The sequence below is a fragment of the Varanus komodoensis genome, unplaced genomic scaffold (genome assembly GCF_004798865.1).
Source record: "Varanus komodoensis strain SLA01 unplaced genomic scaffold, ASM479886v1 scaffold43, whole genome shotgun sequence".
Classification (NCBI taxonomy): domain Eukaryota; kingdom Metazoa; phylum Chordata; class Lepidosauria; order Squamata; family Varanidae; genus Varanus; species Varanus komodoensis.
The window spans coordinates 217174-231011 of record NW_025335985.1 but is presented as its reverse complement, the minus strand read 5'-3'; the positions used below and the strand labels follow the sequence as shown (position 1 = coordinate 231011).

General features: G+C 44.2%; 1 protein-coding gene across 3 annotated transcripts in view; it reads left to right on the top strand.

The window, feature by feature from the left end:
* GNE (glucosamine (UDP-N-acetyl)-2-epimerase/N-acetylmannosamine kinase) overlaps positions 1–8504 on the top strand; it is a 38481-nt gene extending 29977 nt beyond the window's left edge. For all 3 annotated transcript variants that reach the window (XM_044443880.1, XM_044443881.1, XM_044443882.1), the window contains exons 7-12: positions 541–751; positions 2001–2130; positions 2857–3078; positions 4793–4975; positions 6699–6815; positions 7969–8504. In XM_044443880.1, the coding sequence (XP_044299815.1) occupies positions 541–751; positions 2001–2130; positions 2857–3078; positions 4793–4975; positions 6699–6815; positions 7969–8204 (1099 nt within the window). In that variant the 3' untranslated portion in view covers positions 8205–8504. The remainder of the gene's footprint in view (positions 1–540; positions 752–2000; positions 2131–2856; positions 3079–4792; positions 4976–6698; positions 6816–7968) is intronic.
* The last annotated feature ends 5334 nt before the right edge of the window (positions 8505–13838 follow it).

Sequence of the window (13838 nt, the reverse complement as noted above, 5' to 3'; positions counted from 1 at the left end):
CACGGCAGGCTTTTAACCATAAATGGAAGCACAATTAAATAAATGTCAAGATAGTAAAATAAAACAGGAAAAAGGCAAATCACCCCCTTGATCCAGACCACCCAAGTTAGCTAGCAGAACTCTTCCTTCTGTTGATGGTCAGATTAACTCCCATGGACTCTATGTATGTGTTTGAGGTGAGTGTGTGTGTGTAGGGAGGGAAGGGAGTCTTGGTGGGCAGACCAAGCCCCAGCCATGCATCTGATCCCAGGTGCGGCCCTTGAGGCTAAAAGATTGCACACTCTTGCCTTAAAGCTAGCTTTTCTGTTGAAATCGGTGAGAGTTAAAGGGCTTAAATTTGATTGAATTGTCCCTAAACATTATGAAGTTGGAGCACAAATCCCTGGTTACCACAAGCACCTCACAAATATATGATATACTTCCTGATGCAATAGTGATTTTGTTTTTTCCCTCATTTTTCGTAAAATGCATTGGCCATAATTGTAACATGCTGTATGTTGCTGTGGTTTTTTCACATGACACAATTGCTGCCACCTGCAGTTCAAAAATCTATGGAGATGGGAATGCAGTTCCAAGAATTGTGAAATTCCTTAAGTCGCTGGACCTTCAGGAGCCCATTCAGAAGAAATTCTGTTTCCCTCCTGTAAAGGAAAGCATTTCCCAAGATATTGATCATATCCTAGAAACCCAGAGTGCACTGGCAGTGGATCTGGGTGGAACAAACCTTCGGGTAGCAATTGTCACCATGGAGGTAAATACAAACTTTTAAGCTTATATTTAAAACCAGAGTTTTACAAACTTCATGAAGAGGGTGGGTATCTCTTTGCTGGGGTGGGATGTTCACAGTGCCAGTTTTAAATCATCTAATGAGCCACATTGTTCTTTAAAAAAGATCTGCATGGCATACCTGTACGCTTTCACTCAGGCACATAATATCTACCATGAGGCACTAAATTGGAGGTTCCAAAACAACACTTCTGGATCCTTGGAGGCATTGCATGGAGTAGAGTTCCCATAAAGACCAAAGAGAGAGCACAGTCTTAATATAATGTACCATCCACTCCAGTAAATATCTAGGAATCCACAATCACAAGTTCTCTGTATAGAAACACATACTAATGTATAGATATGGTGAATGTCCCAACACTTGAATACACTACAAGTATTCAAACAATCTACAGGAGACAAATTTTTAAAAATCCTGGTGAACAAGTTCTTGGTGCTGGAGAAACACTGTTACAAAACAGAAGGAACAGAGAGGTCTTGTTTCAAAAGACATGATGAGGGCTCCATAAAAGAACACACATCTCTAGCTGTAGTAGTAAGAATAAGTTACCAGGATTTTCCGCAGGATATAGACTCCCCTGGTAGGCACAGGATATTTTTGGTCTCTAGTGCCAGCTGGCACTGCTTTAGGATTGCAACCAGTAGTCACTTTTTAAAACTCCTGATTAAACTTTACCATTAGGATTTTTTTTGCTGCAGGTGACAAGCACCATCATAGAAGATGCATTCCCCCACTCCAGTCTCTCGCAGAGGAGCGATGCTTTTCTTAGGATGCTGCCTGTTGCAATATACATGCATCCCCTGAAAACAGAGCAGATATGCTCCCACTCCCTAAACTGTAATCATTTGAGTCATTCCATTTGTATCAATTAAAGCTTATTTAAAGAAAGCTTAGACCACCCACTAGGTGACCACCTTGCACTGCTTGTTTCCTGTGGAGAAGTGTATCAGGCCCACAGTTCAGCATGGAATGAGCTTGCGTATAAGGGTTGTGGGGAAATGGTTGCTGCAACGTGCAGCTGAGGCCAAGAGAGCTTTCGCCAGAGGAGACGCATGCTCACAGACACATGCATACCATGCATATTCATCTCTGTTTTCTTAGCATTTGGCCTTAACTATCACATCCTTGACAGGCTGTGGAGAAGCTGATCTTACCGTGGGAAAGGGGAATTAGAAACATGCAAGAAATTTGATGGGTTTCTCCTCTTGCTTAGGGTGAGATAGTGAAGAAATACACACAGCTCAACCCCAAAACCTATGAGGACAGAATACAACTGATCCTTAAGATGTGTGTAGAGGCTGCCTCAGAAGCAATAAATCTGAATTGCAGAATTCTGGGTGTGGGTAAGTTTAACAAAGATTATTTCTTTCTCTGCATAAGGGGGAGGATTGAATAATATTGTGCCCTTTTTAGTACTATTCAGTTTAGGTATAATATAATGGTGGAATAGCTTAAAGTGTCAGTATATAGAAAATAATGAAGAACAGCCATGTTTATGCCATCCCTGTTCAACTATGTTCATATGAATGCACAATTCTTTAATTCCACGCCTTATCCTTTTCCTAACAAATTGTAGTTCTGCAAATGTCATATGGTTTTGCATCAGATTTTGCTGCAGACTAAAAAGTAAAAATGGTGATGATTATTGTACCATTATGAAATGGAGACACTGCCCTTATCAGCTTTTAAGTCCCTCCCTCCCTCTTATTCTTGTGCTGAAGTAAGGAACAGCAGCAAGGAACAAGGACAGGTCAAAATGTGAATCCAGGCCACAGTGCAGATGCTGCATCCTAAGGAATCTCCTTATAATATGCAGATTCGGAATCAGTTACCAAATGGCAACCATTCTTGCCCATTTGAGAGAATTACTGAGGAGTGCTTTTTAAACTGAAAAACTGAAAAGACACAACTGATGAGGGAGGCAGATGGTTTTGTTTCTTACAACAAGTTGTCCATTGGCACGGCTTTCTTTTAGATGATTCTGTTTTGGCTAGAGTTTGTGTTAATGATGTTTTAACCAGGTTTGTGTTCATGGTGTTTCTCTTTCTTCCCTTGCTTTTGGGGCTCAGGCATTTCTACAGGTGGACGGGTAAATCCAAGGGAAGGCGTAGTTCTTCATTCCACGAAACTGATTCAGGAGTGGAGCGCTGTTGATCTGCGGACTCCAATATCAGACGCTCTGCATCTGCCCGTGTGGGTGGACAATGATGGCAACTGTGCAGCTCTGGCAGAGAGAAAATTTGGGCAAGGAAAAGGAGTGGAGAACTTTATAACCCTCATCACTGGAACAGGTATCTGTACATTCTGGCCAAAATCTGGCACAGAGCTAGACCATCAGAATCATTCATCTTGACCATACTTTGGTCATAACGTAAGAAGGGCTGCCCTACATTAGGCCAAAGGTCCGGGATTTTGTGCCGGGGCTGCAGTGGCCACATGCACACACTTGGCTTATGTTCCCCCTCAGTTGACAGCCGTCACTGCCTCTGACCCAGAGGTAGTAGACAGGCCCTTGTGACTAGTAGCCATTGACAGCCTTATCCTCCATGAATTGGTCAGGTCTCCTTTCCAGGCCACCCACACTGGTGGCCATCAGTGCCTCCTGTGGCACCGGATTCTCTCATTCACCGTGGGCCTGTGTGAGGGACTGCGTTCAGTCATAGTTTTGTGCTGGTCCCAGCCTTGGACGGAAACTTTTCTTAATGATCTGTGTGCCCCTGGCTGTAGAGTGGACCTACTGGTTTGGCCACTCGAAGCTGGGGGAGCATCCCAGACAGCTGCGCATCAGGAATACTGTGGTCTTTCTTGGGAGCCCCCTGCCTTTTGAGTCCCCTGGCTGTGCCACTGCCACCAGCCTCCCTCTCCATCTTGATGGCTTTCAGAGCATGGCCCTAGGAGCGCCGGGAGCCTTCGTGCTACGACTTGCCAAATACAGTGCCCACTGCTGGCAGGGCAGGTGGTAACAGTGGGCAGGGGTTGCAGGAAGAACTGTGCAGGGTGCTTTCTGGGAAAGGAGGCATTTCAGGAGGTCAGTTAATTAATACTACATTTTAATGGAAAATACGACAAGTACAATGGAAAAAATAAATAAAAATACTGCAGCAAAATGCTTCAATTAAAGCCCATGGCTTTACTCAGCACTTTAAGGCAGGCACCAGTTAATGAGATGGCACAAAGGGGAGTCCCACTGCTGAACTGGCCCTGCCTCTGAGAGCCCACGGCCTCCCGTCAGAATGGGGGGGGGGGCATCTAAAGCTGGACCTCCAGCGAAGATCTTAATTGAGCAAATACATATGGGAGTCACTGGTCCCTCTGAAATCCTGGCCCCAGATGGTGCAGGCGGTGCACATGTGCACGGTTCCCACACACATACACTTGGTGGTCATGCACACACGGAGCCTTGGGCAACTAAAAGCAATGCGTGTACCACAAAAGATCACCGATCAAATCTCATTCAGCTCCAGGGAGCTTAGATTAGCAGGAGTTTCTTCCTGGGCCTACACACCGCGGCTGACTTGCATTTGTCATGGCATGCCGTGTGGAGCAACCCTTGGCCTGCTGTTAATTCAGTCTTATCCATCCGTTATGGAAACGTATGAAAACCTGCGCCTCTGAAAAAAGTTGTGCATTTCAAAGAGCACTTTTTAAATCACACAAATCCAGACACTGAATGGTTGAAATGTATGCCTTTGTGTGTATTGATAAATAAGGTGGGGCTTTGTTGTTTTTGGTACTTAATGGTAGATAATTCAAGGTTTTACTACTTTCCTGTAGTATAGAAGTAGTTTTAAACTTCTGTATAGTATTTTATGCTGTATCATGCTTCTTTATGCTGATCTGAATTGTGGTAAACTACCTAAAGAGCTTCAACTACTGAGTAGTATAGAACTGTGATAAATGTGTAAATATAATTAAGTTTCTCTCATCAGTATACAGCTCAGTAATCAAAAAGACAAAAAATGGGTCGCTATAATGTCATGTTCAGGTCTTGTCATTAAATTTCAGGTATTGGTGGTGGAATCATTCACCAGAAGGAGTTGATCCATGGAAGCTCGTTTTGTGCTGCAGAGCTCGGGCACATTGTGGTGGCTCTGGATGGACCTGAGTGCCTATGTGGGAGCCATGGGTGCATAGAAGCCTATGCTTCGGGAATGGCCTTGCAGAGAGAAGCGAAGAAATTGCATGATGGTAGGTGTAGCGTCCAGCAGGCTCCTTCATGCTTATCGCATCGTCCTCCCCACAGTCCAATTTCTGCCATATGTTTGAGCTGGACCATCCAGGATTCCTGACGATTAGCCATCTTGGCTAGGGCTAATGGGAGTTGGAGTCCCAAACATCAGGAAGACAGCAAGTTAGTAAAGAATGGATGTGGATGCAATGCAGATGAACTAAAAAAGCTCACTTTGTATACATTTAAACAAATGACAGTGTCAGAATAACTACTTAATTCTGTATTCCTAAGCGCGAAAAGCGACAAGATTTTTAGAAACAAGCCATTCCAAATTAACTGTGTCTCCATCCAGACCAGAGCAGTGGAGTCTACTCAAAAGGCAAGTTTCTACATATGAGCGGGCTTCACATAAGCACAGTCACCAGCAGCTTGCAGCACTGGTCTAAGAATCATTCACGATTCATAACACAGAGCATGGTGAGCTGCACTGTACACAACTCCATGGGGGAGGCTGCTGCAAGCTGACTGCACATGGTGGCAGAGCAGGCAGGATGCATCTCGGACTGAAGTGCCCACAGCATTCACTGCGACCCTGCAGCACGATTGCAGGTGCGTCAAAGAGGTGTCGCTGGAGAGCTGAGGAAGTGTGCAAATGTGGAGGGTTAGAGAACTTTCTGTTCCACCCTTCCGAAAGACATACACAATTTTTAAAATAATTATGGAGATGCTTGTATGCATTTCTGGGGCCTGAAAGATAAAAAGGTGCTGAAGCAGTGATGGATCCCCCAAAGTACTGCTTGGGTATCAGGGGAGGGGGTGCCACTGGTGGCCATGTGAGGAGATCACAGGGTGGCAAGGGGTTTGCTGAACAGTGTGCTGTCCACTCCCTGCAGCCCACAGTGGCCATGGCCTCCCGAGTGTAGAGAAAACAACACACTGAACAACCCCTTGTGGAGTGAACAACCCCTGCAACAAGCCACGGGTTGTCCAGCTAGCTTGCTTCCCCTAAATAAGCCACCCCGCTGGATGCCATCTGGATTTGGATGACACAAGAGCCCACCCTCACTGCTTATCCATGATGAGTTGCCATGCCATGCTAACACAGTCACTATGGGCAGATTGTGTGTAAGAATATATTTACCTGGCATGACATTTTCAGCATCTCACAATGACATTTTGGCTGTAGCTAACTTAAGACCTTGCAGCATTTTTTGATATGTTGATAAATAACCGCAGTGGTACTTATTTACATAACAAATGGTCTCCCTGCTGGGTCTGGCTATCAAAAGGTGGCTGTTCTGCTATAGAAGGTAAATACTGCAGACAGGTAAGCACCTCACTACTAATGAGTTACCTGAATACTAGCCAGAATAGTAGGAAACTGCAGTTTCACCTGTAGCATGGCTACAGAACTTGTGGACAGAGCTTGCTTGCAGATACTGGCTGGGCCGATCCTGCTCTTGCCTGATGCATTCCCTAATCCCATGTTTTTTTAACTTATGCAAGAAGTAAATAGAATATCGCAACAGAAGAGTAATTTAAAAGCTTCATACCTGCAAACAGCTATAACAAGGTTGATCTTGTTCTGTCTGACTTTCACTGCTCACATTAATTTTTGCATGTAGAATTAAGGGCCGTCTTTCCACCGTCTGATTATGGTGGACAAATGTAACAACCAAGCAATCTATTTTCACTCCTTAATCATTATTTTGTTCTTATCCCTCTTTTCTGTCCATGCAGAGGATTCATTGTTATTTGGAGGGTTGTCTATAAAGAAGGAAGAGACAATAACCGCTGCACATCTCATTCAAGCAGCTAAGCTGGGAAATCCAAAAGCTGACAATATTGTTAGAACAGGTAAGTAGATGAGCATAACGAACAGATCTTGGTTAGAGACCTGACTAGTGATAAAGAGGTGATGTGATAACTTTGTCATTATTGATATAGTATCTGGAATAATGTTAACAAGAACATCTAGGCTCTTGCCCCAAGAAGTTCCCATTTCAAGTTTCAGTTGGACGCAACAAAGGAAGGGAAAGAATAGGCAAAACAAGAGAAGGCAGGATATATGAAGAAATGTGGCTGCAGATACCCTTAGTAATTTCCACCTATGGAAGGCACTTGTCAGCAGGATGGAGCAAGTTTCAGCCATTTCCCTTCCCCTTTGAGCCCCCCCCCCCATGTCCCCCCAAATCTGCTCTGGAGAACCCTGTGTCTGGGAACTTAAACGAGGGGTAGGTAACCTGGGGACCTCCAAATAGTCCTGCCTACAACTCCTTTTAGCTCAGGCCAGCATAGCAAAGTGTAGTGGGGGATAATGGGTGTTGTAGACCAGATCATCTGGAGTCCACAAGTTCCTTATTCCTGTCTTAGGAAGAAGATGAAGAAAAACCCATTGGAGTGGGAGGCTTCCTTACTGTAATGTAATTTAATAAAGTAAATCCCTATTTATCTTGAAACGAAAGAATAATTTTCCCACTCCTATTATTTGTGATAAGGAAGAATTTTGCAGATTGGTACTCCTTTCATATATAGACCCATTAAACTTTATTAGTTCCTAAGCATGTTTCTCTATCATGTTTTTATGATTAAAACTGGGTCAGCTCCTTCTAGGGAACTACTAAATATATAAAACATTCCCTGTAAAGATGGAATGATACCTAACAGGGATTGTTGTCTGTTGAATCATAGCTGCGTCATTTGTCACATAAGGCAAACATTTCTTACCATATTGATCAGACTCTTAAAGCTAAGGTGTTGGCTACTTTAGATGGTTGAAAACAGGGGTATCGTTACCCATAGCATGTGTGCTTATCCCACTGCTTCCCTTGTTAAACATGTTTTGCAACATTTTACAAACTCCGAAAAATCTGCTTGATTAGAAATGACAGCCCAAATAAAATTAGACACCCAAGACAACACTACTCATAGCTTTTCCCACATTTAGGAGTGCTGCTGATCAGCTGATCCCCATATTCTCTCTGACTCCTGTTTCTCATCTTCCTCACAGCTGGGACCGCTCTGGGCCTTGGAGTAGTGAACATCCTGCACACCATTAACCCTTCCCTCGTGATACTTTCTGGTGTCTTGGCCAGCCATTATGTCAGCACTGTCAAGGACGTGATCCGCCAGCGGGCCTTGTTCTCTGTGCAGGCGGTGGATGTGGTTGTCTCAGACTTGGTGGACCCTGCCTTGCTCGGAGCAGCCAGTATGGTTCTGGATTACACCACACGCAGGGTGTGCTAGACCCCCAGCAAAACAGCAGAACTAGATGACTGGGGTGTTTAGTGGCTCTTTTGAATAATATTTCTTACTGATATCAGCTTTCTTTTTTAATTAGGTAGCAGGTCCTTCAGAATTTTCTTGTCCCAAATAGTTTTTCCCTGTTTTTTTCAAAGTGCAATTTCCTCGTATGCAGGAAGATTACAAGATACTAGAACAGTGACAAACAGAAAGACTATCTCACAGACTTTTCACAAACTGAATGATTCTTGGGGAAGCCTGTATTTCAGACCTCTAAAAATAAAGCTGGGGGTGTTAACTTCCTTTCTTCCTTGTCATGGATTTTCTATCTGTGTTAACCGATACTCAGCCATTTCAATAGCCAGAAACTGACGGCCGTTCTTCAAGCAAAGAACCCTCAAAAATGTTCATGGCAGTTCCTGCCTCTGCAGAGACTAAAACAGGCAAGTGTGGTGTGATCTCTGCTTGATGAGGCGAGAGCAATAGAACAGTCTAATGCTGGGCTATCCACTGATGTGCAGTGACCATCCATGCAACTCTTCCTTAAATTAATATTTTAGAAAAACATCATTGGGAATCATCCCATGGTACAGAAGGCACTTACTTACATGTGTAACTTCCAAGAATTTCTACACCACAATGAAAAAAGTAGTAGCTTTGCCTTGGTCTCCTCCGGTGGTTGTGTTTTTTGTTTCTTTAGATCTGTGGAGGTTAAAGACACTGTCTGGTCTTTCTTTACTACTTGTGTACTGGATCTGAAGGTTGGTAAATAAGATTTCAAAGTTGATGGGGCAGCAGCTTTGCCAGCATTGCTACTTTGAAGCTGCCTAAGAACACGCCCGCAGAAATAAGGGGTGCTTCTTCGTACAGCGCTAGAGGTTTGCCAGTGTTGGACTGCTGCTGACAATACAGGTGGAAGGCAGTGCGTGGGCTGAAAATGCTCAGAAAACGTCAACAAAGACTGACTCTGGTGTGTTCTTCACTTCACATGCTTACAGTAGTAGGGACTGATGTCCTTGCAGCTTGCTGTAAACCAGTCTATGGCCCATTTGAGTCATTGGGACTTGCTGCTGAGAAAACACGTTTAGGAGTGTCAGGACTGGACTTTGTTCCTATATCAAAGGCATTTTTAAAAAATACAATCTGCATGAATATTAGAGGCCTAAGTACTATAGAGGTACTTAAAGAAGTGCCAACCAAAAGCTGTACAACAGATGATCGGGTTTTTAGAGTGCACTATCTAGTACACTTGACCATCAGATTTGAAGATCTGAAACACCAAATTTGGTGAATTAAATTTCATACTGACATTGAATATTTGCTCCCTCTTTATTTACGAGAAGATTGGGCACAAATTGGAAAATGACCAGCTTTTAGGTAAGAAAAAAATAAGGTGTGACTGATAGATTAATTTGAAATAGGAGTTCGTGTCTCTTTAGCAAGGAAGGATTCAGGAGATGACTTCAATGTGTCCAGTAGTCTTTTGTGAGTAGGTTTAAGTCTCATTGTGATTTTTAACGTATTGGAGTTGAAAAACAATATATTAAAAATTGCCATAGAGCCTGAAAAAAGAGTTGTGGTGAAGAATGAATGTGGAACATATTTTTGTTCTTTTTCAGTGCTGCTTTCCCAAGTCCAATTTGTATTTTCAGTACTTTCTGCTAAGATGTAATGCATCCACAGCCATAAATATGCTTGTAAGCAGCAGGAAGTAATTGCGTCTCCCCTCAATTCCCACTGCTTTGAAAGAGGGACAAAAGCACCGTAATGTGCATTCTAGACGGCTGAGCTTACACAGCAGCCCTTAACGCAGCATCCTTACCCTGGTGTTTTTCCATGGTATCGGACTGCAGTTCTCCTCATTCTCAGCCAGCACGGCCAATGCATTTACAAATGGCCATGCTGGCTGTGGTGGGTTGTAGTACGATGCTTCTGGAAAGCACTAGGTTAGTAAAGCCCAAGACATTACGTTCTTCCATCTCGCTGGGGCCTCCAAATGTTGTAGGGCGATTTTACAGACGAGACCAGAGACTGGTTGGAATTACCGAGAGATTTATTTACCTGCCGGCAGGGACCATGCACTCGTGAGAGTGTGATGCTGAGCAGATCGAAGGCAGGATTTTTATACTCTTTTACATGGACGGCTATGCAGGTGCTTGAATAACAGCGAACAATAGGGGAAATCCACTGAGCTACATTCGCACACATTTTTTTTTATGCTAAAGCAAGCAAGCAAGTGTACAGGGCGTGACGTTATGCTGGAGCGTAGCAACAAAGGCTGCTTTGTGGTCAGCCTTGCGTAGTGTGCACATTCGTTGGGGTTCTTGTTCTTACGCGAACAGGACACTCTGATCATGCTTCTTACCTGTGACGAGCCATGCCCTAGCTGCATGTTCGATTGTGAGGGGGGTTACAACAAGCTTTCCCCACCAGGCCAAACACAGTCCTCCCGAGGCTCCACAGCCATCTGCCTGGGACTGCAAAAACAGCAGGTGTCAAACTGTTCTCAGACCACTGACCTGGTTGGTGGGTTGTGCCCCAGCTGCAGGAGTGGATCACAAGCTCAGATGGCTCAGCCCCTCTGTATCCTGCAGTATCCATTGTCTTGGCAAGAGCTCTGCTAGACCATCTCAGAGCATCCATTATTTATCCTTTGATGTTGGGTTTTGGAGCCCAACAGAGCACTTTGTAAAAGACGGTAGTGGTTAAGCATCTTAGGTGGCAGTGCCTCTCCCAATGTTGACAGACATACTTGGCACACTCTTAGAAAAACAGGTGAAATCTCACATCTTATTTTGGACAATACAGGAAGAGGATAGAGGAAGGATTATTTTTCCCATCACCTACACAAGAAAGTGTGTAGGTTGTCAGCTATCCCTGAATCTGAAGGGAAGTGTGGCACTTTCAGCTTCTCATTCACTGGAGTGGATGGGAGAGTTTCAGGTGAAGATTGGGGTCAAGAAGTACACACTTCACTGTGGACAAGCCCAGCCTTAATCCTACCATTCTTTCTGGGAAACTCCTACAGCACAATCTGATCTCTCAGCATTGCCTTGAATATAAGAGGGTTTTTAGACTCTAAGCGCCAAGGTCTTCTGACCTCAGTAGTCGGGCTCCAAAGGTCAGGCCCCTGCCCATTTGTAGCCTGAGCGGAAAGAACGATGCTGGTACCACCCTCCAAGGTTGCAACTAGGTCTGGTGGGGACAGGGGGTGTGGTGGGGAGGGAAAGAGACCCATACAGCTGAGCTAAATCCAATTGGTGACCCACCCTCTTCCCCCCCTCCTCACTGGCCCAGTTGGAAAAAATCTGGATGAAAGGAAGGCCACCACCATCATACCTCCTGTTTTGCATTGGATGCTTGGAAGGCTCCAGATTCAGAGGCTTATGAGCATCTGCCACAAGAGTGATTGGATTGCATTGCCAAGCTATTAGGGGCTGCATCTCTCACATCTAAAAGATCATCTGAGAGGGCGATTAGGTTTAGAGAAAATGCTTTCCCACTCTTCCTAATTAATCCTTTCTGCGGGATTTTTTTTTTTAACTTTGAAGTGGTCAGAGACGTTAAAGTTTATAGCATCCTGCATTATTAGTGCAATGTGTATATGGAAAACTTATGCCTTGACATTTCTCCCTTAGTTTCGTTCTTCACCCTTCTAGGACACTGAATAAACTGCTTGAGTCTTGAACACAGCAGTTTTGTTTTCCTTCTCTTTCAACTGATGTTTCAGTGCCGTAAACAATTTCATGTTTTTTGAAGTTAGTGAGCATAATCAATTCTCTATTCGGCTGCTCTTTTTTTTTTTTTTTTTCTGTAGAAGTCCCAACAAATGTTTTTTGCATAGTCACATTTTACCCAAATATAACAAAACCGCCCATCCTGTCTGTGCATGGCTGTTTTTCTGCCAAGAAAATGTAATAAACAGCTGGATTTGCCATTAGGAGCCCTGGAGCAACTTGTAGTTTTCGAGATTTGAAAGGCAGGCAAACAAGAACCTTTAGTTTTCTATCAACTGAATGCTTGATCTAGGCTTAACTAGAACCAGATATAATATCTGTTCACATCATTCAGGAATATGTAGCCAAAATTTCTGAAGCAAGTCATTGTCACCCCAGTCCAAGAAGCATTACAGCAGGGGTCCTCAAACTTTTTCCAAAGGGGGCCAGTTGACAGGTGCCAGCGGTGGGTGCAGACCGCCAAGGTGGTGCCGGCAGGGGGAACGTGGGCTGGTATGGGGACGGGGTGGGCACACATGCGTGTGTGCACACGTGAGGCGAGGTGTGGGGCAAGGCTCCAGCTTGCTCTTGAGGAGATTGTTTCCTCCAATTGAGTCCAAAGCGACCTCCTCGTGAGCAAGCCGTGCGCCCATGAGCGCCCGCGTGCGCACCCAGTGAGTGCAAAACCTGTGGGGCAGGCCAGTTAAATGGACATGGCAGGCTGTATCCGGCCTGCAGGCCTTAGTTTGAGGACCCATGCATTGCAGTATAGATGGGTCACATGCCCACCTTTGCGTCTGCAGAGCCACACACAGCAAAGACGTGACTAGAGATGTCAAGGAGTGAAAGAGATGGTTCTCGCTCTTGCCTTGTCTCATCCAATAAAGAGAGGGATAGGCCTGCTTCAGTGCAAAAGCTACTTCCACACACACACACACACACACACACACTGTTGGTGCTGGAGCGGGATAAACTGATCACTTATGCATGCTTAGAAAGAAGGGTTACAATTCCCGGCATGGCTTGGAGTTGTAGGACTTTTCTTTCTCTCAGCATGCATAGGAGTGTCAAGCACACATCTGTTTGCGTCATACTGTGACTGAACGACCACTGAGTAGCAGAGACAGCTGTACGCACCACAGGACAATACCGCAGTTTCCTTTTAAATAGCTACAGCACAGGGATACTATTGATATTGCCATAACCTCAGTGACAAATTCCCATTTAAGACTGTTCTGAATTTTGGGCATCCCAAGTGTGAAAAACTTGTAAATCTTGACACAACGGTGCCCAAATGTTTCTTGCTCTGGCTTGCAGGTGCCAATGTGAACTTGCTGAAAATTCCTTTTTCTTCCAGAGTTAGAATCATTACATTAATGATTGCTTTTTGCCCACTTTATCTATTTCACGGTGCTTGAATCACACCAAGAGACTGCTCTTAAAAGACAAGAACCTTCTGCGTTGTTATAACTGGAAACCAAGCCTCCTCCTCCTCCTCATCATCATTATTACTGCTTTTAAATGTGAAAGTAGTGAAACTACTTATGATGTAGTTGTATGGCAATAAGTATGTAATAATCTGTGTTTTCTTGGATGGTGATAAGGCAATTCTTACTGCTGGATACAATATTGTGCATAAATGAACAGTTAAGATCAGAATGTAAACTCAATTGGTTGACGATTACCGAATCAGTTGCCATCTTAAACTGTCTCCCTTGCTATAGTAAAGACTGCGAAGGAAAACATTTGCTTTCCTCACTGTGGTGTCTCGTTTGCATCATTAATTTGGAACAATTACACTGTTTGACCTGATACTGAAAGTGACAGCCATTCACAGCTTCTGTGGAAATGTGGAAGATTTAAACAACTATCACCATGGCACTTAATTCACATAAGTCTCCAAACTCAGAAGCGTGCATGT